General features: G+C 39.1%; 2 protein-coding genes across 5 annotated transcripts in view; one reads left to right on the top strand and one right to left on the bottom strand.

The window, feature by feature from the left end:
• Positions 1-237: 237 nt before the first annotated feature.
• On the bottom strand, positions 238-13,634 carry LOC103507200 (facilitated trehalose transporter Tret1-2 homolog). Of its 3 annotated transcripts, none has more exons than XM_008471650.3 (8): positions 13,532-13,634; positions 11,847-12,046; positions 5,230-5,442; positions 4,633-4,655; positions 3,717-3,871; positions 2,848-3,069; positions 1,627-1,912; positions 238-438 (listed from the first exon to the last, which is right to left on the bottom strand). In XM_008471650.3, exons 1-7 carry the CDS (start codon positions 13,626-13,628, stop codon positions 1,668-1,670), a joined length of 1,155 nt encoding a protein of 384 aa, XP_008469872.2. In that variant the 5' UTR covers positions 13,629-13,634; the 3' UTR covers positions 238-438; positions 1,627-1,667. The 3 variants fall into 3 exon arrangements, with proteins under 3 accessions (XP_008469872.2, XP_008469873.1, XP_026677937.1); XM_008471651.3 differs by having other exon boundaries at positions 13,523-13,631; XM_026822136.1 differs by lacking the exon at positions 238-438 and adding an exon at positions 1,061-1,234 and having other exon boundaries at positions 1,638-1,912.
• Positions 13,635-16,176: 2,542 nt separating this feature from the next.
• LOC103507212 (superoxide dismutase [Cu-Zn]) overlaps positions 16,177-27,264 on the top strand; it is a 57,944-nt gene continuing 46,856 nt past the window's right edge. The window contains exon 1 of one of the 2 annotated variants that reach the window (XM_026822138.1): positions 16,177-16,506. The gene's annotated coding sequence lies outside the window, so the exon portion shown is untranslated. The remainder of the gene's footprint in view (positions 16,507-27,264) is intronic. The other variant, XM_026822137.1, reaches the window with a different exon arrangement.

Below are 27,264 nucleotides of genomic sequence, written 5' to 3'. Positions count from 1 at the left end.
ATCATGAAAATGATTGATTCCGTGACTGGCTGTTGCGGGGCCCACTCAGCCTCGTGAGGAAAATGAGTAGCTAGTGACTTATAAATGCGCATAGCGACCGGTGCCAGCATGGTGGGTAATCATTGGATTTTAGGATAATTGAGATATAGGGAAATACACATTTTTTTTTCTTTTTATCTTCACCAAATTCTTTTGGAAGTAATAATAATAATAAAGGGTCTGTTCTCAAAATACATAGGTAGGTACATTGTATACAAGAACATTTTTTTTACATGGTGGGAATTGAACCCAAGACCTTTTGCACCACCCCATCCGTAGCACAAGCATGTGCTTCCACGGCTGGGTATACCATTTAGTACTTGTTCAATGTTTGTTCATCGAAAATTCAGTAAAATGGAAACTTGTTCAATATTCCCCAAATTTAATAAAACGGGAAACTCAGTGTGCGTGTTCAAGTAATTACTTTTATCCTAAAAATAGATAGGTATACCTCGACTGAAATAGATACCTCTACCTATTATATTGGATTTGGGACCTCAAAATTGAGATACATGCTTATAGGTAACAGGGTCAGCTCCCATGGCGTAGTGTAGTGGTCACTGCGCTCGCTTTGCACGCGGGAGACCCGGGTTCGATTCCCGACGGGGTGAAGAAGTTTGCATCATGCAAATGATTGATTTCGTGACTGGCTGTTGCGGGGCCCACTCAGCCTCGTGAGGAAAATGAGTAGCTAGTGACTTATAAATGCGCATAGCGACCGGTGCCAGCATGGTAGGTAAACATTGGATTTTAGGATTTTTTCTTTTATCTTCACCAAATTCTTTTGGAAGTAATAATAATAATAATAATAAAAGGTCTGTTCTCAAAATACATAGGGAGGTACAATGTACCTACCTATGTATACAAGAACTTTTTTTTTACATGGTGGGAATTGAACCCAAGACCTTTTGCACTACCCTATCCGTAGCACAAGCATGTGCTTCCACGGCTGAGTATACCATTTAGTACTTATTCAATGTTTCTTCATCGAAAATTCAGTAAAATTGAAACTTGTTCTTTTTTACATGGTGGGAATTGAACTCAAGACCTTTTGCACCACCCCATCCGTAGCACAAGCATGCGCTTCCACGGCTGGGTATACCATTTAGTACTTATTCAATGTTTGAAAATTCAGTAAGCTGGAAACTTGTTCAATATTCACCAAATTTAATAAAACGGGAAACAATTCCCCGAACTGTACGTATTGTTTTCTACAACGCTTATGGTACCTGAGATCAATCAATGTGATTTCTCAATTATTTAGCCTTAAGATAACATGTTAACATACCACGGGAAACAATTCCCCGAACTGTACGTATTGTTTTCTACAACGCTTATGGTACCTGAGATCAATCAATGTGATTTCTCAATTATTTAATTATGTTAACATGGTATCTTAAGGCTAAATAATTGAGAAACCACATTACTGTACGTATTGTTTTGTACAACGCTTATGGTACCTGAGATCAATCAATGTGATTTCTCAATTATTTAGCCTTAAGATACCATGTTAACATGTATCTTTAACCATGTTAACATGTATCTTTAACATGGTATCTTAAGGCTAAATAATTGAGAAATCACATTAATTCCCCGAAATACAGGTTACTTGAGTCTTTTCCCTCTCCTCATTTCCCCTCCTTTCCATCCAGGAATTCCTCCTTCTCCCCCTCTTCAAGCTTGGTCAGCACTTCCGCCACTCTGAACTTTCTCATCGCCTCTTCATTCCGCGTGATATAGCAGCAGTTGTGTCGGAAATAGTGCTCGATTTCGATGAGCTTTCGGTTGTGCGTTTCCGGCAGGTAGAGCCACACGAAAATGACCGAGACGAAGGACATGGTGGCGAAGAAAAAGTGCACCCTGTCGATGCCACCTGGAATTAAAGAGAAAGTTGATTAGAACCAGCCGAAGTAACGTATTACGAATGGGTCTATTGGCACTGTATTGGAATTTAGTATTTAACAAAGTCCAATTTCTGGGTTAAATTGGGCTTCCAGGAACGAAAGTTTGGTCAGAAATTTCCGCCCCGGCCAGAATTTCAACGAAAAGCACTTCCGACTTGAGTCAGTGCTCTTAACCAGTCAACCACTGGCGATTATAATGAATTGGCGATTGGCGTTAATTGGGACGGCTTTCTCCTCTCCAAGACCTAGGCAGTTACAGTTCCCTCTATCAAACCTCTTTAAAAACTCAAATTGTGGTCCTGAATACAAAAAATAGAACAGAATATACTCTGTTTATACTGCCGAAATGAGACTGAAAAGTCCCTTTACTCCCGCAGTCGAAAGGTCTTATGTATTCGGTACAGAATAAATTCACAGGGTACTTATTATAAAAAGATGTCTTTTCTTTACTCTGCCAACACCATTCGGCGAAAGCTAAAGCCGCTACAACAACAACAACAACAACAACAACATAATGAATTGGCGATTGGCGTTAATTGGAACGGCTTTCTCCTCTCCAAGACCTAGGCAGTTACAGTTCCCTCTATCAAACCTCTTTAAAAACTCAAATTGTGGTCCTGAATACAAAAAATAGAACAGAATATACTCTGTTTATACTGCCGAAATGAGACTGAAAAGTCCCTTTACTCCCGCAGTCTAAACAAGGTCTTATATATTCGGTACAGAATAAATTCATTGTGGTCCTGAATACAAAAAATAGAACAGAATATACTCTGTTTATACTGCCGAAATGAGACTGAAAAGTCCCTTTACTCCCGCAGTACAAGGTCTTATGTATTCGGTACAGAATAAATTCACAGGGTACTTCTACTTACCAAACAAAATACAGGGTACTTCTACTTACCAAAAAAGCCTTCCATGCTGAGGTAGCTTTTGATGGCGGCAAACATGATGAAGTTAGCCCAGGCCATGACGGGTCCCTGTATAATGCCTCGCACCTCATTGGGAAACATTTCCGCACTAATCATCCAGGGGAGAGTGACAAGACCGAGAGTTCCGAAAGTTATGAACACCAGGATGCACAGGATGGGCACAAACTTGAGCAACGAGTCTTGTTTATGCAGATCTGAACAGATAGAATAGAAATATTAAAAAAAAAAAAAAAAAAAAAAAAAAAAAAAAAATTGAGACAAAAAAAAAAAAAAATAAAAAAAAAAAAAAAAAAAAAAAAAAAAAACAAAAGCGAAATTTCGCCTCAGGTGGGATCTAGCGCTTATAAGGCAGTCGCTGACGTCACATTAACTCTCCCAAGCAAAGCTCCTTTGCAGGCGACACTAGTATAACTTGTTTGTGCGCATGCATCTGACGTCACAACTCTTAGAAACACAGATAAAAATTGAATTTTCGAGTTTTATAGAGACATTTTGGGAGTTTTGGATTTTTCACAACATTTACATAGGAGTCGACCTTTTGTTCATAATTTTTACCCAAATGCGATAGTTCTTTTGAAGCCAAGCCCAAGCCCACCTGATTACTAGTGATTCACGAAGAGACGAGAAATGGATATTGTCTCTCGTGGAAAAAATAAGAAAAAAAAATGCCTTGTTTCGTCTTGACCGCTTTGCTGAATCCGAATATGGCCTTAGGTTTCATATAACCTCCGGCTATGTCCGAAAAACCGTCGGAAAAACAGCAAAATAGTCACTTCTCTACCGAGGTAGGTACCTTTAAGTCCCATGTACATTTTCTCATTTCAAATAAAAATATAACTACCTGTGTGTATAAAGTAGCCGGATAAAGACATGGCCAATGTCATGACTGTACCACTGAGGATGCACAGTTTCCGTCTGCCACAAGTTCTCAGAACGTAAGTAGTCACCACTCCCATGATAAGGCGGAGAACGCCGAGACAGATTGTCGAGATGTAATATACATACAGTATTGCCGAATTTGCGGTGAAAAATTAAACGAAACAATCAATTCCACTTGGGTGTAGCCGGCAGAAAAAAAAAATATATTTTCACGATTTTATTGAAAAATTAAATTAATGAATCGGATATTACACGCACTCGACAGACTGTAGCATGATCATGACCTCAGAGATCTCAAGCAATACTGAAGTACCTACTGAACTTGAGATTCTGAGATCTTCCTATAGGTCCAAGATGGTGAGCAAAGCAGAGCAATAACGTGTATAGGAACAAGGTCTGTGCTTTGGTGGAGGTGGACACTTAATTGGAGTTATTGGAGAAATGGTGTATATCGCGGTCCGCGGTATCTACGTATATGTTGTATCTTCAAGTATTATGTTTGCATCTTTGCACGTTCGTTGGTACAAACCAAACCTAGAAATCTAAGAATATTTACAATTTGGTATTATGGATATTCGAATATCTGTTAGTATTATGGATGCTTTGGTCTGTGCTTTGGTGAGGGTGGACACTTAATTGGAGTTATGGGAGAGATGTATCGTGGTCCGTGGTGTTCTTTGCATCTTTGCAGGTTCGTTGGTACCTGCGAATCTAGGAATATCTATGAGTATTATGGATATCTGGATATCTGTTAGTATTATGGATGCTTTGGTGAAGGTGGACACTTAATTGGAGTTATTAGAGAGATGGTGTGTACTCGTATATCGCGATCTGCGATCTGTGGTGTTCTTTGCATCTTTGCACGTTCTGAGATGTAGGGGTCCAGTGTGCTTCCCATGTCCTGAAATTGACAATAGTGATATTAGAATATTTAAGGCTTTAGGGCTTGGTTGGTTTGAAGTTTGCTTACATTGCAAAAAATCCCAAGTTTAACTCCATTTCGCTAGGTCGCGGGTTCGATTCGCGCCCGGGGCAGATTTTATCCTCAAAAGATAAGGTTTGTTCTCAGTACAGCTGGCTAGCTAGACTCTTTTGTGAATTTTAATTGTGTTAGGCATAGGTACCTACGAAAATACTTGTACCATGCTGCTGACTTCTTCCGGTCCGACTCAGACTAAGTGAGATTAATGTGACTAGCCCGGCAGCTTTGTTGCCGAATGGTGAGTGAAACCCCCATCACCAAAAACCTTACAGATACATATACGGTGACATTAAAGGCATTCAGAAAAAAAGACAATCTACTCTGACTTACAGTAAAAATACTCCGACTCAGACTAAGTGAGATTAATGTGACTAGCCCGGCAGCTTTGTTGCCGAATGGTGAGTGAAACCCCCATCACCAAAAACCTTAGCAGATACATATACGGTGACATTAAACGCATTCAGAAAAAAAAAGACAATCTACTCTGACTTACAGTAAAAATATTGATAGCGAACACCAGAATGATGTAAAGTCCAGTGAACTGTTGCAGGAAGAACAGGATTATAAGGATCCAGAAGGGTTTGTATGTCTGTGGTTTTCGTACAGTGTCCACGAACTTTCTCAGGTATGTACGGGTGTCGTTAGTTCTCTGCCGGAGCTGTTTTTCTGTGATCAGCTCTTGTAGTCTGAAATCGGTCAACTCCTCCTGAAATAACAAGGGAAGCGGTTGGTTTCAGCCTTTATAAAGTAAAAACATCATTGATCTCTTCACTTGAATTTAGTTCTTTTGCTGTCAAGTTCTATTCGCTTGCCAGATTAGATTTCCATTAATTGGTCGACAAATTTTGTTACTTTCGCCAAATCTTATTTCAGGATATTTCGTTGTTGTTTTCGCGGCTTTAGCTTTCGTCGAATGGTTATGGCAGAATAAAGAAGAGATATCTTTTTTATGTGCCATACACCGGTGTGATGGTCTCTAGCCATGTTTTTCACTTGAATTTAGTTCTTTTGCTGTCAAGTTCTATTCGCTTGCCAGATTAGATTCCCACCGTATATGTATTTCCATTAATTTTGTTACTTTCGCCAAATCTTATTTCAGGATATGTCGTTGTTGTTTTCGCGGCTTTAGCTTTCGTCGAATGGTTATGGCAGAATAAAGAAGAGATATCTTTTTTATGTGCCATATACCGGTGTGATGGTCTCTAGCCATGTTTTGGTCTCTAGCTCAATTGGCTCGTCCTAAACCGCAGTCAACCATTGTAAGGACTTGAGCTTGATCTTTAAAAGCAGAGAGAAAGAACTCTTTGAAGAACTGCCAGCTAGTCGCCAAATCTTATTTCAGGATATGTCGTTGTTGTTTTCGCGGCTTTAGCTTTCGTCGAATGGCTATGGCAGAATAAAGAAGAGATATCTTTTTCATGTGCCATACACCGGTGTGATTAGCATAAGTCCAGTGTTACCCATTGTTCAATCCGGTGTTATGACGATGATTATGATTTTGTTTTATAGCAGAGGTTTCCAATCTGTTGTACGCGGTACCACTAGTGGTACGCAGAAGCATTTATGGTGGTACGATTTGAAAACCCCATTTTTATGAGCTATTTCGTAAATACAAAAAACAAATCTGGTAACCCTAATTTTGGGATACAAAATCTACAATCAATGCACGAAAAAATCGTGACATCTTAGTACAATCAACAAAAATTTCGCCTGTGGCGCTATAATTTCTTTATTTAAACCCCAAACCTCACAAAATTGATGTTTGGTGGTAGGTACGTCCAAAGAACCTTGAGGTGTCAGGTGGTACGCAGTTCTCAAAAGTTTGGGAGCCCCTGTTCTACCGTCATATATTACATCTACTTCTGGACCTGTAATCTGTATTAGGACGCAGAAATAATGGAAGTTCAAATTCCACGTAATGGGTAGGCATTAGGCATCAGAAATATGGAAATGTATTAGAAATCTACGTAATGACTGCTTGTATTGCTCGCACGCCATAGATAGAACCTGAATTATAGCTACCTACTCATCTGTTAGGCTAGCCACTCACTATCAGGTAAACCTGATAGCTACACCTGATCAGGTCCGCCTGTCAGGCCTACCTGATAGTGTGCTCATGGGGTATCAGGTAGACCTGACAAGCGGACTTTTTCAGCCGTACCTGTCTGGTCTACCTGACAGGTATGTGTGCTCATCAGATATCAGGTAGAGCTGAGAGTCGGACCTGATCAGGTGTACCTGCCAGGTCTACCTGATAGTGAGTGGCTGGCCTTATACACAATTCTGACCAAGGACAATACCGCGTCATAACATAGGTACATATTTATGTTCAGGAACATTAGGGTGTCATTAGGAACACTCATGCAAAATATTCCTCGTAGATTTTTCCAAGGATAAATTTTATCCTTCAGCTGCACAGCTGGTGCAGTATTGGCAATTAGTACCTGAAGCTATTTGTTGTTGGTATGCCTGCACTTGTTTGTCATCTTACACCAAAAATACCAAACTATATTTAGTCATCAAACGTACCTAGAGCGAGATTGTTTTGTGAGTTAAATTAGTGGATGTGCTAATGACACGGTGTAGTGAGAATAAAGTCGAATTAGTGGAGATGTCATTTTTACCATGGTGAGTTGTGTTGAATTAGTGGAGATGTCACCTACACCATATTGAGTTGTAGCTACATATCTATGTTGAATTACATTGATGTTATACAAAATAGATTAGGATTCTTTGACGTTTAAAGTCAGGTAATTGTAAGAGTACCTACCTACCTAATATAAGTACCTATTGTACCTATACATACTTACAAATAGGCACTATTGTAATAGTACCTTAATCCAAATCCAGTATTACCTAGGTATCACGTTTCAGTTTAGATATCGTGGGAGTTATGACATGAGCTGGTTTGATTCGGATTTCAATACCGCAGAGTATTCTGTTTCAATAGCCATAACTATCATAATACCTACTCAATACCTACCTAGGTACCTATGACTGTAATCACTGTAATTAGTAACATAGTTAAGAATTGATTCAATTTGACTATAAAATCCAATATAAACCAATGACATCAGATGTCTCTGAAGGCAAAAGGATGCCCGCAGAATTGCAGATGTTTAAAACTAAAAGCCTAGGTAGGATAAAGAAAGTCATCTCCTTCAATGTCCAAATTATAGGATATCTTCGTGAAAATTTTCTAATAATATAATATTATGTACGTAGCTAGGTCTTAACATATATTATATGCATGTTTTAACCAATCAGTTGCTAAAATGAGCAGATTTGACGTCGATTTTGATTAGGTATCTATACCTATACAAGACTTAAGACATGTATTAAAAAAAAATACTATTTATGTATTTACCTGTTCATTAAATATTTGCAAACTGGAGCCACTGGATGCATTTACCTTACAATTTAACGCTGATTAGATGCATCATGATCAGCACAACAGTAATAGGTAATTTAGAATGGTTTTGATAGCGCGTCGATATTATGGTAATTTTTTAAAGCCCCCAAGTCTTCGAGTATTGAGAAGAAATCTGGATTTCAGAATACCTACATTACCTACCTAGTGGATATTACGCAGGATTCAGTGGTTTAATCTTAACCCTTGGCCAGCTTTGGTAACTAAGAAAGTATAGTGTAACCGCTAGATCGTGGGTTCGGTTTCACCAGGGGCGAACTTAATTGTTCTCCGGACGGCTGGCTTTCTCCTATCCTGTCTTCGATTTCTGGACTAAAAGTCTGCCGTTTTTGGAACTCCCTCTGTGAAATGTCTTTCAAGAAATCGTTTTCTTTGATGTTTTCTCCTCCTCTTTTTTGTGCCAAATAAGGTATTCAAATTTGGGAACCAAACAACACCAAAACGAAACTTTTTTTCTTCGAATCTAAAAAAGTGTGTAAAATATGTGGCCAACATACACCATACATGTCGACTGGGTAAATACCTACATCTACATAGGTAATTTATTGTGCATCAACTCTCGGTAGGTAGCATGTAATCGGCAATTTACACGCTTGCAGTGGATGAGCTAAAGAATAAAGATTCATTATTATTTAATTCATGTACAATGTACCTACCAGTAAAAGTACCTATTTAGATTTGTAGATGTTGTATATGACAGGGTACCTACTTACCTACCTAGTTAGAGATAGAATTGATTAAATCAATTCAAGTGTGACGGCCAAAAAGAAGATATACCTACTTACCATGTCAGCGAAACAAGGGTATCAAAATGTATCCATCATGATTTTCCTTAGTCCTAATAGGTAGGTAATCCTTTGGAGTTCACTGATTTTCTTTCAAACTTTAGCACTCGCGATTAAGCTAGACAGAAAAGGTACCTAGGTACATAGGTAAGTATTGATATTTTATTTAGGAATTAGGTATTAAAGGTACCAAGGTAAGTATTTCCCCTATTGGGTACCTTCTACATTGGCACTGAAAATCTACTCAATTAATCTATACCTACATTCTATACCTCTCTGTTTTTGTTACGATATAATTCAACCTAATTATTTACGTAGAGGTACCTAACTAATATTTGGCATACTCATATTTTTCAGACTAGATTCCTATTAAGTATCCAAATCGCAACTATGGTTTCACCGAGCCAAAAAATTCACACAATTTCGACACCACATACCTAAACGAATTCTTGAGATTTCAATGATTTCATAGACCCGAAAATAAACCTACGTCTATTTTACATTGCATATCACACGTTTATCATACGAGTATGTTAGATACCTATTTCTACATACAGTATTGCCGAATTTGCGGTGAAAAATTAAACGAAACAATCAATTCCACTTGGGTGTAGCCGGCAGAAAAAAAAAATATTTTCACGACTTTTTTGAAAAATTAAATTAATGAATCGGATATTACACGCACTCGACAGACCGTAGCATGATCATGACCTCAGAGATCTCAAGCAATACTGAAGTACCTACTGAAACTGAACTTGAGATCTTCCCATAGGTCCGTGATGGTGAGCAAAGCAGAGCAATAACGTGTATAGCTGTATAGGAACAAGGTCTGTGCTTTGGTGGAGGTGGACACTTAATTGGAGTTATTGGAGAGATGGTGTATATCGCGGTCCGCGGTATCTACGTATATGTATCTTCAAGTATTATGTTTGCATCTTTGCACGTTTGTTGGTACAAACCAAACCTACAAATCTAGGAATATTTTTTACAATTTGGTATTATGGATATTCGAATATCTGTTAGTATTATGGATGCTTTGGTCTGTGCTTTGGTGGAGGTGGACACTCAATTGGAGTTATTGGAGAGATGTATCGTGGTCCGTGGTGTTCTTTGCATCTTTGCAGGTTCGTTGATACGTGCGAATCTAGGAATATCTATGAGTATTATGGATGATTTGGTCTAAAGTCTGTTCTTTGGTGGAGGTGGACGCTTCATTGGAGTTATTAGAGAGATGGTGTGTACTCGTATATCGCGATCTGTGGTGTCCTTTGCATCTTTGCACGTTCGTTGGTACTCACTCGTACGTACGAATCTATAGGAATATCAACAGGTATTAGGCTATTAGGTATTCGAATATCTATGAGTAATTGAGTATTATGGATATTTTTGGCAGTCTGAGGGGCCTTAAACAGAGAGTAGACCAGCTTAGGCTGGCTGGGTAACTTTAAACTAGGTCGCTCCGCGGGTGCGATTCTCGGCTGGGGCCGATTTTATTAAAAACGGATAAGGTTCGTTCTCGGAACGGCTGGCTTTCTCCCTATCTTGTCCTTCTTTTCACCTCGATTTCGGGACAATAAGACCTAAGTAGTTACAGTTCCTTCTAAAAAAAATCTCAGGCCATCCTTGTAGGTTAAATTGTTATGTTTGAGTTGGATTTCATGAATCCTCTCAACTGTGAATTTGGTTTTGCGCCATCACTATTATTATAGTCAAAACTGAAGACTGAATAGGTACATACCTACCTCCAGTCCAGGGATTTCCAACTTCCATGTGTATGCGGGCCACATGCTACCTTAGAAGGTACTTCGCGGGCCACACAGGTTAGGAAGCCCTTATCCAGGATTTTGAGTTAATGAATCGGATATTACACGCACTCGACAGACCGTAGCATGATCATGACCTCAGAGATCTCAAGCAATACTGAAGTACCTACTGAACTTGAGATTCTGAAATCTTCCTATAGGTCCGTGATGGTGAGCAAAGCAGAGCAATAACGTGTATAGCTGTATAGGAACAAGGTCTGTGCTTGGGTGGAGGTGGACACTTAATTGGAGTTATTGGAGAAATGGTGTATATGGCGGTCCGCGGTATCTACGTATATGTATCTTCAAGTATATTATGTTTGCATATTTGCACGTTCGTTGGTGCTCACTTGTACGTACGAATCTAGGAATATCAACAGGTTTTAGGCTATTAGGTATTCGAATATCTATGGGTAATTGAGTATTATGGATATTTTTGGCAGTCTGAGGGACCTTAAACAGGGAGTAGACCAGCTTAGGCTGGCTGGGTAACTTTAAACTAGGTCGCTGCGCGGATGCGATTCTCGGCTGGGGCCGATTTTATTAAAAACGGATAAGGTTCGTTCTCGGAACGGCTGGCTTTCTCCCTACCTTGTCCTTCTTCTCACCTCGATTTCGGGACAGTAAGACCTAAGTAGTTACAGTTCCTTCTAATCGCCAAATCTTATTTCAGGATATGTCGTTGTTGTTTTCGCGGCTTTAGCTTTCGTCGAATGGCTATGGCAGAATAAAGAAGAGATATATTTTTCATGTGCCATACACCGGTGTGATGGTCTCTAGCTCAATTGGCTCGTAGGCTCGTCCTAAACCGCAGTCAACCATTGTGAGGACTTGAGCTTGGTCTTTAAAAGCAGAGAGAAAGAACCCTTTGAAGAACTGCCAGCTAGCTAGGCAGGTTAGGGTTAGCTGTTCTCCTCCCTGTTTACAGTCTAATTTCAGAGCATCTCCCTAAAAATCTCAATATACCTTTCTAAAGGTCTCAGCTTACATACATAATTACTTCCTCCCTGTTTACAGTCTAATTTCAGAGCATCTCCCTAAAAATCTCAATATACCTTTCTAAAGGTCTCAGCTTACATACATAATTACATACCGAAGATTTATCTCGCCTAAGGAGGAACGCGATTGACTTCTTAGCCTCCTCCATTCGGTTCTGAGTAACCAGCCAGACTGGACTGGCAGAACAAAATGCCAGAATAGCCAGGAACGGGATAAGGCCATACCCTACACACAGCCAGGCTGCCAGACGCCAGTCTCGAACCAGGAACCCTTGCAGGTAGATGATTAGCATTCCTGGAATCATATCGGGAATAAAGGAATTATACAGGGTGAACACGAAAAACGTTACAAAAATCCTAGGGTAGATTCCTGAGGTGTTTCCGAAAAGGTTGAATTGGGGTCGAGTGGATTGGAACAAATCATATGCCTTCAGGCGCACTCCATTTGTCAAGGGTCTAAATTTATCTTGGCCTGGAATCAATTTAGTTCGAAGAAAGCAAGGCCCAATCTTGCCGTACTACCTATACATCAGGGATGCCATACCGAAAATTTTTCAATCGACTTTAGTCTCGGTCTGGCGTAGTTTGTCAAGGGTCTAAATTTATCTTGGCCTGGAATCAATTTAATTCGAAGAAAGCAAGGCCCAATCTTGCCGTACTACCTATACATCAGGGATGCCATACCGAAAAATTTTCAATCGACTTTAGTCCCGGTCTGGCGTAGTCCTAAAGAGAAGTTTGAACAGAATTAACAAGCCAATTTAGCCCGTAGTTTATTCGATCGTGATTAGAGAAAATCAGTACCTATGTACCTACTAATTTGTTTAATATTCAGTTTTAGTTTGTTTAAGATTTGATTTTTTGATTTTACTTTCATGTAATGATTTAAAATCAAGACTAGAGCCCGTTCTCTCTTTATTCCCAATATAATATTTAAGTCACCCATCCATTTATTGGCCTTCCTCGGCGTAGCTTAACATAGGTAACGCTAAAACTGGTCTTATAATTAACGACTGAAGTGTTATCTAAAACTTTCTCGCTTTGAGTTCATAGGTCGTCGCGACAAATTTCAAGATCAGAGCTCATTTGTATGAGAAAATGTGAAAAAAAAATCCCCCCAAAACCAGTTTTTTTGGTTTTTTGGCTTCTTGGTTCTCTGGACAAAATTTGCACCACCATTTTCGTGATCCTGGTAAAAAGACCTTTATTTGATATATAGGTCTACCAGGTTTGGATAAGTCCTTCTATGGGACAACAGACGACACCGAAGCGAATACAATAGTCCGTCCCTTATACCTTTTTATTACTATTGTAATAATAAAGGAAGGACGGGCTAAAAAGGCCCTATAGGTACTCCAACTAGGTCAACGTTTCAAATTGTACTGAGAACAAAATTCCATACCCTCCCTGGGATTGAAACCACGTTAATAACTTCCGATGTCTTTCATCCTACCTATTGCATTCCCTTCCTCTTCTCTAAATAGATGATAATCTATTAAGGAGCGCGGTAGCGCTCCGCCCCGCCAAGTCAAAGTTTGACCGTAGCAAATATTCTAAATGCCGAAAAGAACTTCATACGATCATACATAGGGTAGGTATCTAATTCAAAGGGGAGTCTCAAAGGGTTCAATAACCTTCAATACCAGTCCGATTCACTGCAAAGTGATTTAACAAGGTACCTATGTGTACTGTAGGTATACTCTAGTTACTTACTTACTAGTAGTAAGTAAGTAAGTAAGTAAGTAAGTACTCTAGTTATTATTATACGTACCTCACTTACCCATGGAAATAAACAGGGACCCCACCGACATGAGAGATCCTCTTAGAATAGGCCTGGCTACCTCAGCTATGTAGACATTAGCTGCATTTGCACCCATGGCTGAAACAGAGGGGAAAATAATGTAACGATTAAAATGAAATTCCTAGATTTCCTTGCAGATTCTTGAGTAAAAGCCTTCCACTGCACCTAATTCTTAGGCAAATTTTGATGAAATTCGGAAAGTTGTTCAAGAGGGCAACAATTAGGTAGGTAACTAACTTTTAGACACATAGGTAGGACTTTTTGGGACTCTTTTTTCCAAGTCATTCTGAACTATCTAGGCAAATGCCGAAAAACGATGAAATTCTGTTTCGTGTTAATATAGGCCGGGCGGCGCTTCGAACTCTTGACGTTCGCGCGCCTCCCGGCACGCTTGATGTGTACTAATAGGTGGTAGGTTACATTGGTTACATATGTGTAGTAAAATAGGTTTCTTCAAATTAAATTGATCCCAAGGGCCAGGCAATGCCTAAACCCTTGACAAATGGAGTGTGCCTGAAGGCATGTGATGTGTGTAGGTATCATTGATATTATTTGCAAGGGAACAATTTATTGTGAGAAAATAAAAAAAAAACCCCCCAAAAACCAGTTTTTTTTTTTTTTTTTTGGTTTTTTGGTTCTCTGGCCAAAATTTGCACCACCACTTTCATGTTCCTGATAAAAAGACCTTTAATTTAATATATAGGTCGACCAGGTTTGGATAAGTCCTTCTATGGGAACAGACAGACAGACACACAGACAGACGACACCGAAGCGAATACAATAGCCCGTCCCTTATACCTTTTTTTATTGCTGTCGTAATAATAAAGGAAGGACGGACTAAAAAAGGAAAAGAACAAAGAGAGAAGAAATAAGTAAAGAAAGGAAAGGGAGAAGAAGAACAAGAAGGAGAAGAATTAGAAAATATTAGTGGATGTGTCAAATTTCCGCACCAATGGTATTTCATAAATAAATTCCTATAGTTTTCCTATACAGTACATACATTGGGCAGGTGATCATGTTTACCTAATTAAGTCATTAGCTAATTATTCTAACCTACCTACAGTTCGTAATTCCATAGCCAGTCATTAAACAATTACCTGTACACAAGAACAGCAGGTCATTCAATCAATAGGTGAAATTACTCATTAATTAGGGACATTAATAGGTGAAATAATTAATTAATTAGGGGCAATAATAGGTTAAATAATTCATTAATTAAGGTCGAATTATCAGCATGTATTTTAGAACAAAAAGGATCTGTCTGCAAACTATGTATATTCTATAACAGGGGTTCTTAACCTTTTTGGAGTGGTGGACCAGTAATAAATACCAGACCATGTGGTTCCTTCGGTGACTTCGATCTTCAATTATGTACCCAAGTTATGTAGTTTCTGTGTGGGTTCTCATAAGAGCAGGGCTGTATCCAGGATTTCGTCAAGGGGAGGGTCAGGGTCAGATATTAAAAACAGTGATGTACTGTGGGGGATGCTTTTTGGAGTCTGGCCTACAGAAAATGAAGCTCAAGGAGGGGGGAGCCCCTAAAATATGGCCCTGCATAATAGTGGAATAAATTTGAAATGAAGAATTATCTATTGTCAAGATCAAGAATTGAGATCAAAAACTCATTTATCCTAAAGCTGTAAGTTCAAATCACGGTCACAGTACCTACAGTGAACGAACGGTCAAATATTTTACAGGAGTTTGCTAACTGACACAAATTTGGGCACCCCTGAATGGATTCGAACCCACTAGGGTTTCCAGAAGAGAGGAAGTTACTGTCACTTGGGGGGTTAATGTTAAAATGAACAAATTACAAGCTATTCATTAAGCGAAACATGAGTGACTGCACAATATAATTAGAATGTAGGTACCTATTGCATATTGTATGATGCATTCAGGAAGTATTACGAGTAGGTATTAAGTTAGCAAAAACAAAAGAGGGTAATAGGTAGAGGTATTTAGCTAAAAAGAGGGTAATAGGTAGAGGTATTTAGCTAAAAAGAGGGTAATAGGTAGAGGTATTTAGCTAAAAAGAGGGTATTGGGTAGAGGTATTTAGCTAAAAAGAGGGTCTGTTTGTAACTACCTAGTCTGTTTCTTCTTTTTCTTCTTCTTCTGCACCTTTTCCCGTGATCGGCGTTTGATAGTGGCTGTCCAGAACGAAATTACCTACAATATCATGGGGAAACTTTGAACTTCATCTTTCTGACTCCCCATGAGTTCACGTGACGTGACGTGATGGCAGTGTGTGTCTAACATTCTAGCTTAATTATTTCAAGTACGAGTAGGTAGGTACTTATTTTATTAAATACAGTTCCTATGTCATGTAGTCATGTGATGCCTGTTGACCGTATTATGTTTATTCTCATGTGACTTTATTTTGCATGCAGATTATTTGCAGATCCAGCGATTGCATGTGAGGCATTCCAGGCTATACGATATCGGGTCCCGATCTCGGCCGATCTCTCACGATTCCGGGACGCTTGCCAATTCTACCGATCGTGCATCGTGCAAGTCTGCAAGTCTTATACCTTCGTCTAATATCGTGCACGCTAATAATACCTTCCTTAACCTTAGAGTATTCCGAGACCTTAGTTCTTAGTTTAGCATTATGTACTCCAGTCAATTCAATTCCTCAGTTTAAATTCTGACGTTGGACTGCATACTTCGTCCGTGAAAAAAGTTCGTCGATAATTTTTTCGAACTTTTTTTGTTTACATTTTTTAGTCAATTTTTTAGCGTAAATAATTTTTGACTTTTTTGGTTCCAGTCGGGGAAAATATTCTGGTGATTGTGATTTTTGTTAATTTCGTCGTGTTTGTACCCATTTTGTTGAGTGTTTTTTAGAGTGCCCTATTGGGGCGAAGTTTTTACGTGTTCTGCACGTAAAGTGGATTGCTGATTTGCGGACCGAAGATTTGGCAGTTTCGATCCGGAAGTTTGGAAAATCCAGAGGTGAGTAGATTCGTAGATTTGTTTAGCTGAACCCGGCCTTTAGGGCTGTTTGCCCCTAACACCTAAACCTCGGAGTGCGGACGTTTTGTGTGCGGAGTTAAGTTGCAGAGTTGAGTTTTGAAGAAATCAAATGGTTCTTGTAAGACTTGATTGTAAATGATTTTAATGTTTCTTTTGATTGAATCTAGGCAATCAGAAATTAAATTTCTTGATTGAATTTCTTTAACCGCTTCGAAGCGTTTCTTGTTATTGGCGCGGCGGTGCTATACTTTTTGAGTATGATTAGTACCTATTTATTATGAAGATGGTAGTATGCACTTTGTAGTATGACTTTATGTAAGGCATTATAACTCCTTTGCGTTTGACAAGGAGATCTTAAATTCTCGAGCGATTCGCCTAGAATGGCCATAACATACAAGGCAGAACAATACGAACGTCAGGTATTTACCACTTACAAGCCAACTATTTACCTAGAAAAGAACTCAAATATGTATTCTGCATGTTCACAAATAGCTCTAAGAATCTCTCAAGACTCTATCCAAGATAAATAATCCTCTCTAATACGTGCAAGTAAGGACAACACCCATGTCATCCAAGGTACTTGACTAACTGCGGACTCTTTCTAAGTATTTCCTCAAGAACACAGTAATTTGTATTCGAAAACAGATGGGATTTGATGTCAGTCATGTTAGGCGAATTTCCAACGAGAGAGTTGGATGGGTACCATCGCGCGTCGGTGGATTAGACAAATACCGGTGTACCGAACGCTAAACCGACCTTGTTTAGACTGCTGGGGTAAAGGGACTTTTTAGTCTCATTCGAGCAGGATAAACAGGGTATATTCTATTCTATTCTATTCTATCACCATGTGAATGAGACCGATGCAATTGAGCGAAGTCGATTCTATTCTATTTGACCCTGTACGTTGAAATTTTCTTCTAATCCATCTCTGATGATGTGTGAAGAAAGACCTTAAGCTGGAAAAAAATCTACACCAACTACATACATTATTAGTACTTGTCTCAGTACATAACTATGTAAATGTAACTACACACCTAAAAAATCTTGAAACTAAAATCGCAACAATACATCAACACATACTTATCCATACATCAGAGTAGGAACGTCAAGGTAAATATTAAGGCTGCGGTTCCACTTGATCAGATTTCCAGTGTGAATCTGCAATCTGCGTTTATTAGGGTGTGTTCACATTCACACATAGTCGACCAGCCGTCGATCGAAAATAATCGACATCGATTGACAACCGTCCACACTGTCTCGGTAACATCGATTTGATCGATGTAAATGTACATTAGAAGAAGTAAGAAATGGAATGGAATGCAGTTATTTGCAGACATATTTGAATAAATTGAGAATAAAATGAGAAATTATAAAAAAACACAACAACCTGCATCCCTCTGCATCAGGAAACTGAAGCTTTGCTTGCCATTCTGGTCTGCAAGAAACAAGAAAATTGTGCATTTAACAAAAGACTATGAATATGGACGAAAGGAGAAGAAGAAGTAGAAGAAGAAGGACGAAGAGACGGTATTAGAAGAAGTAAGAAATGGAATGGAATGCAGTTATTTGCAGACATATTTGAATAAATTGAGAATAAAATGAGAAATTATAAAAAAAAAAACAAATAAAAGACTATGAATATGGACGAAACTAAAGGATGTTGTAGATACCGTAGGAAGATACAGGTATACACCAACAAAAGGAGGCTGGACACATTGCCAGATTTGAGGATAAGGACAGGGTGGGGCTGCGAGGGTGGGACACCTATACGCCAGTGCCTCATTGGTTACTTTTCATTGCTCTCTCGGAAATAGACCCAGATATCCAACCCAAATATACATATCACCATGTGAATGAGACCGATGCACTTGAGCGAAGTCGATTCTATTCTATTCTATTTGACCCTGTACATTGAAATTTTCTTCTAATCCATCTCTGATGATGTGTGAAGAAAGACCTTAAGCTGGAAAAAAATCTACACCAACTACCTACATTATTAGTACTTGTCTCAGTACATAACTATGTAAATGTAACCTACACACCTAAAAAATCTTGAAACTAAATTCGCAACAATACATCAACACATACTTATCCATACATCAGAGTAGGAACGTCAAGGTAAAAATTAAGGCTGCGGTTACACTAGATCAGATTTCCAGTGTGAATCTGCAATCTGCCTTTATTAGGGTGTGTTCACACATAGTCGACTGGACGTCGATCGAAAACCGTCCACTATTGAAAACCGTCGACAACATAGACTCGATCGATGGCGATCGACAGCCGGTTGACTATGTTTGGAGACACGTTTACACCATAGTCGACCGATCTTTATTCTAAACAGGTATTGTTCTCGGAACGACTGGCTTTGTCATCCTAAACAGAAAAGGTTCGTTCTCGGAACGGCTGGCTTTCTCCTAATCCTGTCGTCCTTCTCTCTTCGCTTTTGGGACGATAAGACCTCGACGATCATACAGTTCCTTCTGTGAAACCTCAAAGAAGAAGCACTTAATGAACTGGCTTTGTTATATCCATGAGAAAAGGTTCGTTTTCGGAACGGCTGGTTTTCTCCTAACCGTGTCGTCCTTCTCTCTTTGCTTTTGGGACGATAAGACCTCGACGATCATACAGTTCCTTCTGTAAAACCTCAAAGAAGAAGCACTTAATGAAAGACGAATAAGACAAATTTTACCAGCAGAAATGAAAAAGACTTTTGTAAGTTTTGGATGAAAATGCTATTCATCTTGCAAGTATGTATGAAGTGTATCATGAGATAAAAATAATGAAATACAATACAGAATACACATTTATATTACTACAAATAAGAATACCTCCCACTTATCCTGCTAAAATGAGACTGAAAAGTATCAGTGAAAAGTCCCTTTACTCTCTCTCACCTCCCTCCCCCCATCCTTTCTAATGTTGTTTCATGGGGATTTTCTAAAAAAAGAAGAAAAATCTCCAATTTTTATAAACAGTGAAAAGATGCGTCATTTTGCGCCATTTGTAAGTACCTATGTATTTATCTGTATATCTGTATTGCACTAAATGTTGACGAAAAGGAAAAACCCCCCAAAGCAAATGAGAATAGACTGGAGAGAGAGAGAAAGAAAGAGGTAAGAGGAGTTCTTTTATCTCTCTTATCAACATCAAGTCACAAATTTATCTTCGCTCATCAGAAATAAAAATGAGAACTACATACCAAATTTCAAGTCTTTAGCTTATACCGTTCCCGAGATATTGTTAAATTACACCGAAAACCGCCCATTAGATTAGCATAAAAGATCTATTAGGCAGGTCCGGATTTAAAGGGGGCAGGGGGCCCGTTCCCCGCGCCCCCTGGGAATTTTTTTTTGCTCCTGTGATATGGGCCAAAGTGCCTGCCATTCGGTGACAAGCTACTGCCTCTTTATACTCATCCAGCCTGTTTGGGGCCGCCGGGAACAGCCAGCGATTGTCCAGATGGTCACCCATCCGGGTACCAACCACGTGCGACGTTGCTTAACATCAGTGATCCAAGGGGAGAATACCTGGTGCAATACTGGTGTATGGTGCATTCTATAAATTGAATATCCCTCCTTAATGTTTCCGTGATCCAAGGGGAGAATACCTGGTGCAATACTGGTGTATGGTGCATTCAATAAATTGAATATCCCTCCTGAATGTTTCCTCCTTTAATATTATTAAAACTTTTTCTTGACTTTTGGCGGTCAAGGCCGCCAAAAGTATTGTCAACTAGGCCCGGACTTCGAAGGTTTTTGTAGCCGCCCCTGCTTTTTAGGGCCTTCCCAGCGAGCTTAAGGTACCATATTTGATGCATGCCTTTAAAGGACTCATTTATTTTGTTTTGCCCTTTTTAATTGCTTCATTCCTGCAATAATCAGAAGAAGAAGAAGAAGAAGAAGAAGAGGACAAGAAGGAGGAGGAAACAGAAGAGGAAGAGGAAGGAGGAGTAAAAGCAGAAAGAGGAGGAAGAGAATAAGATGAAGAAGATTGCGTTGATAGAGGGTCTTAAGACTCCCGAGGTATCATGGCTAGCTGAGGTTTTATCGCCCCGAAAGCGAAGAAGGAGGACAGGATAGAAGAAAGCCAGTCGTTCCAAGAACGACGCCCTGGGCGGTAATCGAACCCCAGCGCTTAGAAGGCAGACGAGCTACCCGCCAACGGAAATAGACTGGCTGTCCCCAAATTTAATTAAATTTCAGATTGTATCAAGAACTCTTATCAAAGGATTACCTAACAGTATTTTTTTTTTAATTCAGTATCATTCATGTCTGACGCCAGAACTAGAGAGAAAGATGTATAAAAATTTAAATAATCAGAAGAAGTGGTTGGGAACATTGTGTTCAAAGGCCTTTCTAACCTTGGCCCATTAGACTATTAAAACTTTAAAAGCCAGCCTAGTTAGCTTGGTTGATACCGCGTCTACCTTGGTAAGCGCTAGGTCGCGGGTTCGATTCCCGCCCAGGACGAACTTTATCCTGAACAGATAAGGTTCTTTCTTGGAAAGGCTGACTTTTTCCTATCCTGTCTTCCTTCTCTCTTCGATTTCGGGACGATAAGACCATAGCAGTTACAGTTCCCTCTATGAGACCTTTTCAAAAAAAAAGTCAGTGTTAAACTAATTTCTGATTGGCTAAATTCTAATCTTGAGTTAAAAATCAACCAATCAGATTACTTGATTCAATACCCACCCGGATATCTACCAATCACGCACATATTTAGGGGAACACGGGGTAAAACAGTACCCCGGGGCAAAACGATACCCCATCCTCTTTAGGAGCTAGGAAGTGCTGAGCCCTCTTGGATAAAATAGGAACTATTCCTGGAAGTGTTATCTTTGTTTTGATCTGCCGTTAGCTACCTATTCTTTTTCACCTGGGCATTCGACAATAATTTTTCAATTATTGTCGAATTTTTCTCAGCTCACCGTTCTGAGAACCGCTTCTTCCCCGTAAAATCCTTTTTCCCAGCGGGGAGTAAATTACCGCACCAGAATGGCGGGAAAAAGTGTCACTTCCCACGTAGCACATTAATACTAATACGGTAATGTCACACAATACGGTCGGTAATGTCCCTTTATACCGTAATGCTAATGTCACATTATATCGTCGCTTCAGAAATCAAAGGGCTTAACGATCATTTTGCTGACTTTTGAAGGGGAAGCAAAAAGGCTGATTTATTTCGTGGATATTACCTATTTATGGTGATTTAGAGAGCCGTAGTAAAAGCTGCTGTTTTCTTAACATGTGACGTAGAGAGAGAGAGAGAGAGAGAGAGAGAGAGAGAGAGAAGAAAATGGAAAGAAAACTAGCGTCAATCTTTTTTCAATAAAAAGTTTAAAGAATTGCGTCAAGACTTTTTTTTATAGGGGCTTTTATTTCTTAAGCGCCAATAAAGTACTTGCCTAATGTCACCAATCACGTCACAACACTGTGGGCCGGTGTTGGTGCGGTGAAAGTTTTGTTTCGCGGTAAACCTTGCCGTGATCGCCGCAATTTCCTCGTAATTAAAGCCGCGCCCTTTCCTCTTCGAATATCCCACGAAGAACGGGGGAAAATCTCTCTCCTCCCTCTCTTCTCCCTTTCTCCCTTCCTTAATATAAGTCTCAAGGTTTTACATGAATACCGTGCGAAATGGTGGGGCGGGAGGAATCTTTTCCCTCTCTCTCTCTCTCTCTCTCTCTCTCTCTCTCTCTCTAGATCGGAAGAGCGGTTCAGCATCTTTTCTCTCTCTCTCTCTCTCTCTCTCTCTCTCTCTCTCTCTCTCTCTCTCTTTCTCTCTCTCTCTATTTCCTCTCTCTTTCTCTCTCTCTCTCTATTCCCTCCCTCTCTCCCTCTCTCTTCCTCTCTCTCTCTTTCTCTCTCTCTATTCCCTCCCTCTCTCTTCCTCTCTCTCTTTCTCTCTCTTCCCTCTCCTCTTCTACTTCCCCTCCTTTCTTGTAACTTCAATCAAGCCTGCAGGTTTTTCTACGAAATTACGAATATCTACCATACGAAGTGGAGGGAAATTTCTCGGCTGACTTGACCTTGCGTCCTTACTCGGAAATTTTCCCTCCTAGTCTTCTATTTCTTGGTAAGATTGATCCTTTCTTCTTCCTCCTCCTTCTTCTCTTCTTCTTCTTCCTCTTCTTCTCCTTTTTACTTTCCTTATCCTATAGGAAGGAAAGTGATGTAATCGGGTCAAATTTTCGATGGTCAGTTTTTAGTGTCAAAACACGTTTTGAGGTCCTTAGAGCCTAAATCCAAAAGTTTCAGCCATTGGTCCGTGTGTGTGTCTGTCTGTCCGTTTGTGCACATTTATATTACTACAAATAAGAATACCTCCCACTTATCCTGCTAAAATGAGACTGAAAAGTATCAGTGAAAAGTCCCTTTACTCTTTCTCTCTCTCTCTTTTATAAACAGTGAAAAGATGCGTCATTTTGCGCCATTTGTAAGTATGTATTTATCTGTATTGCACTAAATGGTGACGAAAGGAAAAACCCTTAAAGCAAATGAGAAAAGACTGGGGAGAGAGAGAGAAAAGGAAGAAGAGATAGAGAGAAAGAGGAAAAAGAGATAGAAAGAGATAAGAGGGGTTCTTTTATCTCTCTTATCAACATCAAGTCACAAATTTATCTTCGCTCATCAGAAATAAAAATGATGAACCCGAGCAAAGCTCCTTTGCAGGCGACACTAGTGTAACTTGTTTGTGCGCATGCATCTGACGTCACAACTCTTAGAACGACAGATAAAAATTGAATTTTCGACTTTTTAAAGAGACATTTTGGGAGTTTTGGATTTTTCACAACATTTACATAGGAGTCGACCTTTTCTTCATAATTTTTACCCAAATGCGATAGTTCTTTTGAAGCCAAGCCCACCTGATTACTAGTGATTCACGAAGAGACGAGAAATGGATATTGTCTCTCGTGGAAAAAAGAAGAAAAAAAAAAAAAATGCCTTGCTTCGTCTTGACCGCTTTGCTGAATCCGAATATGGCCTTAGGTTTCATATAAACTCTGGCTATGTCCAAAAAACCGTCGGAAAAACAGCAAAATTGTCACTTCTCCACCGAGGTAGGTACCTTTAAGTCCCATGTACATTTTCTCATTTGGAATAAAAATATAACTACCTGTTTGTATAAAGTAGCCGGATAAAGACATGGCCAATGTCATGACTGTGCCACTGAGGATGCACAGTTTCCGTCTGCCACAAGTTCTTAGAACGTAAGTAGTCACCACTCCCATAATAAGGCGAAGAACGCCGAGACAAATCGTCGAGATGTAGGGGTCCAGTGTGCTTCCCATGTCCTGAAATTGACAATAGTGATATTAGAATATTTAAGGTTTTAGGGCTTGGTTGGTTTGAAGTTTGCTTACATTGCAAAAAAATCCCGCAATTCAATTTATTTTTATTGTACATAATATAACATTAAAAATACAACATTTCAATGAATACAATTGTACAACGTCAGTTAGAAAAGATAAGAAAAAGGAGAAAAAAGTAAAAAAATAAAATAATATCTAAAATTAACCTAACCTTAGTGGTGTTAAAAAGATAATAAAAAGATAAAAGGTACTTAATATTAAGATATCCAACCCAAACATACATTCATACATATCACCATGTGAATGAGACCGGTGCACTTGAGCGAAGTCGATTCTATTCTATTTGACCCTGTAAATTGAAATTTTCTTCTAATCCATCTCTGATGATGTGTGAAGAAAGACCTTAAGCTGGAAAAAATCCACACCAACTACAAACATTATTAGTACTTGTCTCAGTATACATAACTATGTAAATGTAACCTACACACCTAAAAAATCTTGAAACTAAAATCACAACAATACATCAACACACATACTTATCCATACATCAGAGTAGGAACGTCAAGGTAAATATTAAGGCTGCGGTTACACTAGATCAGATTTTTAGTGTGAATCTGCGATCTGCGTTTATTAGGGCGTGTTCACACATAGTCGACTGGACGTCGATCGAACACCGTCCACTATTGAAAACCGTCGACAACAGTCATAGACTCGATCGATGGCGATCGACAGCCGGTTGACTATGTTTGGAGACACGTTTACACCATAGTCGACCGTTCTTTATTCTAAACAAGTATTGTTCTCGGAACAACTGGCTTTGTCATCCTAAACAGAAAAGGTTCGTTCTCGGAACGGCTGGCTTTCTCCTAATCCTGTCGTCCTTCTCTCTTCGCTTTTGGGACGATAAGACCTCGACGATCATACAGTTCCTTCTGGGAAACCTCAAAGAAGAAGCACTTAATGGAAGACGAATAAGACAAATTTTACCAGTAGAAATGAAAAAGACTTTTGTAAGCTTTGGATGAAAATGCTATTCATCTTGCAAGTATTTTTTTTTTTTTTTTTTAATATTCAATAGGTATTTGGAATTTAAACAAACAAAGTACAAAAACTCGACGTTCGATTTTGCCTTTTTGTTTGTTGGCTTGTTTGTTCCGCAAAAACACTCGAAGGATTGGACTGGTTTGGTCTAATTTGGATGAAATCTCTTGTATACAATTCGATAGAGGGAACTATAACTGATACGGTTTCATCGCCCTAAACCGAAGAGAGAAGGAAAGACAGGATAGCATAAAAGCAGCCGTTCGGAGAATGAACCTTATCTGTTCAGAATAAAATCCGCCATGGGTGGGAATCGAACCCGCGACATAGCGCTTACAAGGTGGACGCTCTACCAACCAAGCTAACTAAGCTAGTAGTTTGCCTGCTTGTTCCGCGAATACACTTTGATTTGGTCCGATTCTAATGAAATTTTTTTAAGTCAATTGATGTTCAATGTTCATATAGGTGAAATTCATCTTATATCCATGTTCAATGTTCATATAATAAATATAACCACCTACTTCCAATTTTCTGCCCCTACACCGGTTGGTAAGGTCGCTCGTTTCAATCTAGAATTCCAGAGTGTGATAATGATACGTTATATAACGTAAGACTACACATATAACGTATTATTACACCATATAACGTAATACCGCCAACCTATACTTACACGAAGATCGTAATTTCATGTGTATGTAACGAGATGTTAAATTAAATCACCGGCAAGCCAGCAACTGCAATACCTACATGGATGTGTATAGGTATCCGACTGATTAAAAACACATTTAATAATGTTGAAGAATTTGCCATAATGCCATGATCACCATAATATGATGCAATGTTGTGAGCCATCAGGCTAGAACAGCGATTCTCAACCGCGAGAGACACTTCCAAATGTAAGTACGACAAGCCGTACACTCACAAGTACGGGTGGTAATTCATATTATATCCATGTTCAATGTTCATATAATAAATATAACCACAAGTTAAATTATTAAGACGTACTCGGACCTACTTACAATTTTCTGCTCCTACACCGGTTGGTAAGGTCGCTCGTTTCAATCTAGAATTCCAGAGTGTGATAATGATACGTTATATAACGTAAGACTTAAGGTCGCTCGTTTCAATCTAGAATTCCAGAGTGTGATAATGATACGTTATATAACGTAAGACTACACATATAACGTATTATTACACCTTATAACGTAATACCGCCAACCTATACTTACACGGAGATCGTAATATCATGTGTAAGTAACGAGATGTTGAATTAAATCACCGGCAAACGTGTAACTGCAATATCTACATGGATGTGTACAGGTATCTGCTGATTAAAAACACATTAAAATAAAATAAAAACACCACAGAAGGCAAACATCACAGAAGAAGAAATTAGTGATAGAAACATCTTCAGAGATCTGGTGAAATCGGCAACGTTACAACCGCTTACCTTGGCCACTGCACGTCCTGCATGCAAATGGAGTCAACAAAGGAAAGAGGCTCATTCCCGGAAGATCAAGGCTTACTGGCAAAGAAGAAAAGCCAGTGAGAATTAAAACTACGTGGTCCAAGTTGGCCGAAACGATAGTAAAAAAAAAAATAATAATAAAAACACATTTAATAATCTCTTGGAGGGTTTCAGCAGTCATTATAAGTATATAAGTTCTGTGGGTCAACTTGAAAAGGAGAACCAAAAGGCAGATATATTTTGCAGAACTGCAAAGAATTATTACAGTTTATTTGTTAAAAGCCGACATGTTTCGGAGGCGCTCCCTCCATCATCAGGGCTACAGGAAACACTAAACAACGAGGTACACTGAACACAGAAGACTAGAGGAGATCACAGAAAGAGGGTGGGTAGGTATAAGGTTAAAATTATAAAATATGAAAAATATAGGTAAATCTGGGGCTTAAATAATGAATAATGTTGAAGAATTTGCCATAATGCCATGATCACCATACGAGTAATGATGCAATGTTGTGAGCCATCAGGCTAGAACAGCGATTCTCAACCGGGTGTTCGCGAGAGACACTTCCAAATGTACGACAAGCCGTACACTCACAAGTACGGGTGATACCTAATCTATCAACAACAACAAAAAAAAACCTATGTACTTACATGTAGAGCCACCTAATCTTTTGTCAGTGCTCATTGATCAAAATTGCCGTCATAATTAAACATGGACAACATGATACTCGTGTATACAAATCTGTGCTGATGACCCTGCAATTTATGATAAAATTCCATAAATATCAATATTACATATACCTAGAGATATCAAAATGCATATGAAAACAAGTTACCTATATTATGTTCTTAAGTTAGGTATTTAAGTACTATTACTTATGTATGTATGTAGGTATATGTATCGTTAGATACTAATACT

Source organism: Diaphorina citri, unplaced genomic scaffold, assembly GCF_000475195.1.
Source record: "Diaphorina citri unplaced genomic scaffold, Diaci psyllid genome assembly version 1.1 scaffold296, whole genome shotgun sequence".
Lineage (NCBI taxonomy): Eukaryota > Metazoa > Arthropoda > Insecta > Hemiptera > Psyllidae > Diaphorina > Diaphorina citri.
The sequence above is the reverse complement of the archived record's forward strand: the minus strand, read 5'-3'. Positions and strand labels throughout refer to the sequence as shown.

Bases quoted from the DNA above. Each gene is read 5' to 3' on its own strand.
- LOC103507200 (XM_008471650.3), bottom strand. From the start codon at position 13,628: ATGGGTGCAAATGCAGCTAATGTCTACATAGCTGAGGTAGCCAGGCCT. The intron at 12,047-13,531 runs GTAAGTGAGGTA...ATATGATTCCAG, and splicing joins GTCCCTGTTTATTTCCATGG to GAATGCTAATCATCTACCTG. The intron at 3,070-3,716 runs GTAGTTATATTT...CTATCTGTTCAG, and splicing joins CGGCTACTTTATACACACAG to ATCTGCATAAACAAGACTCG.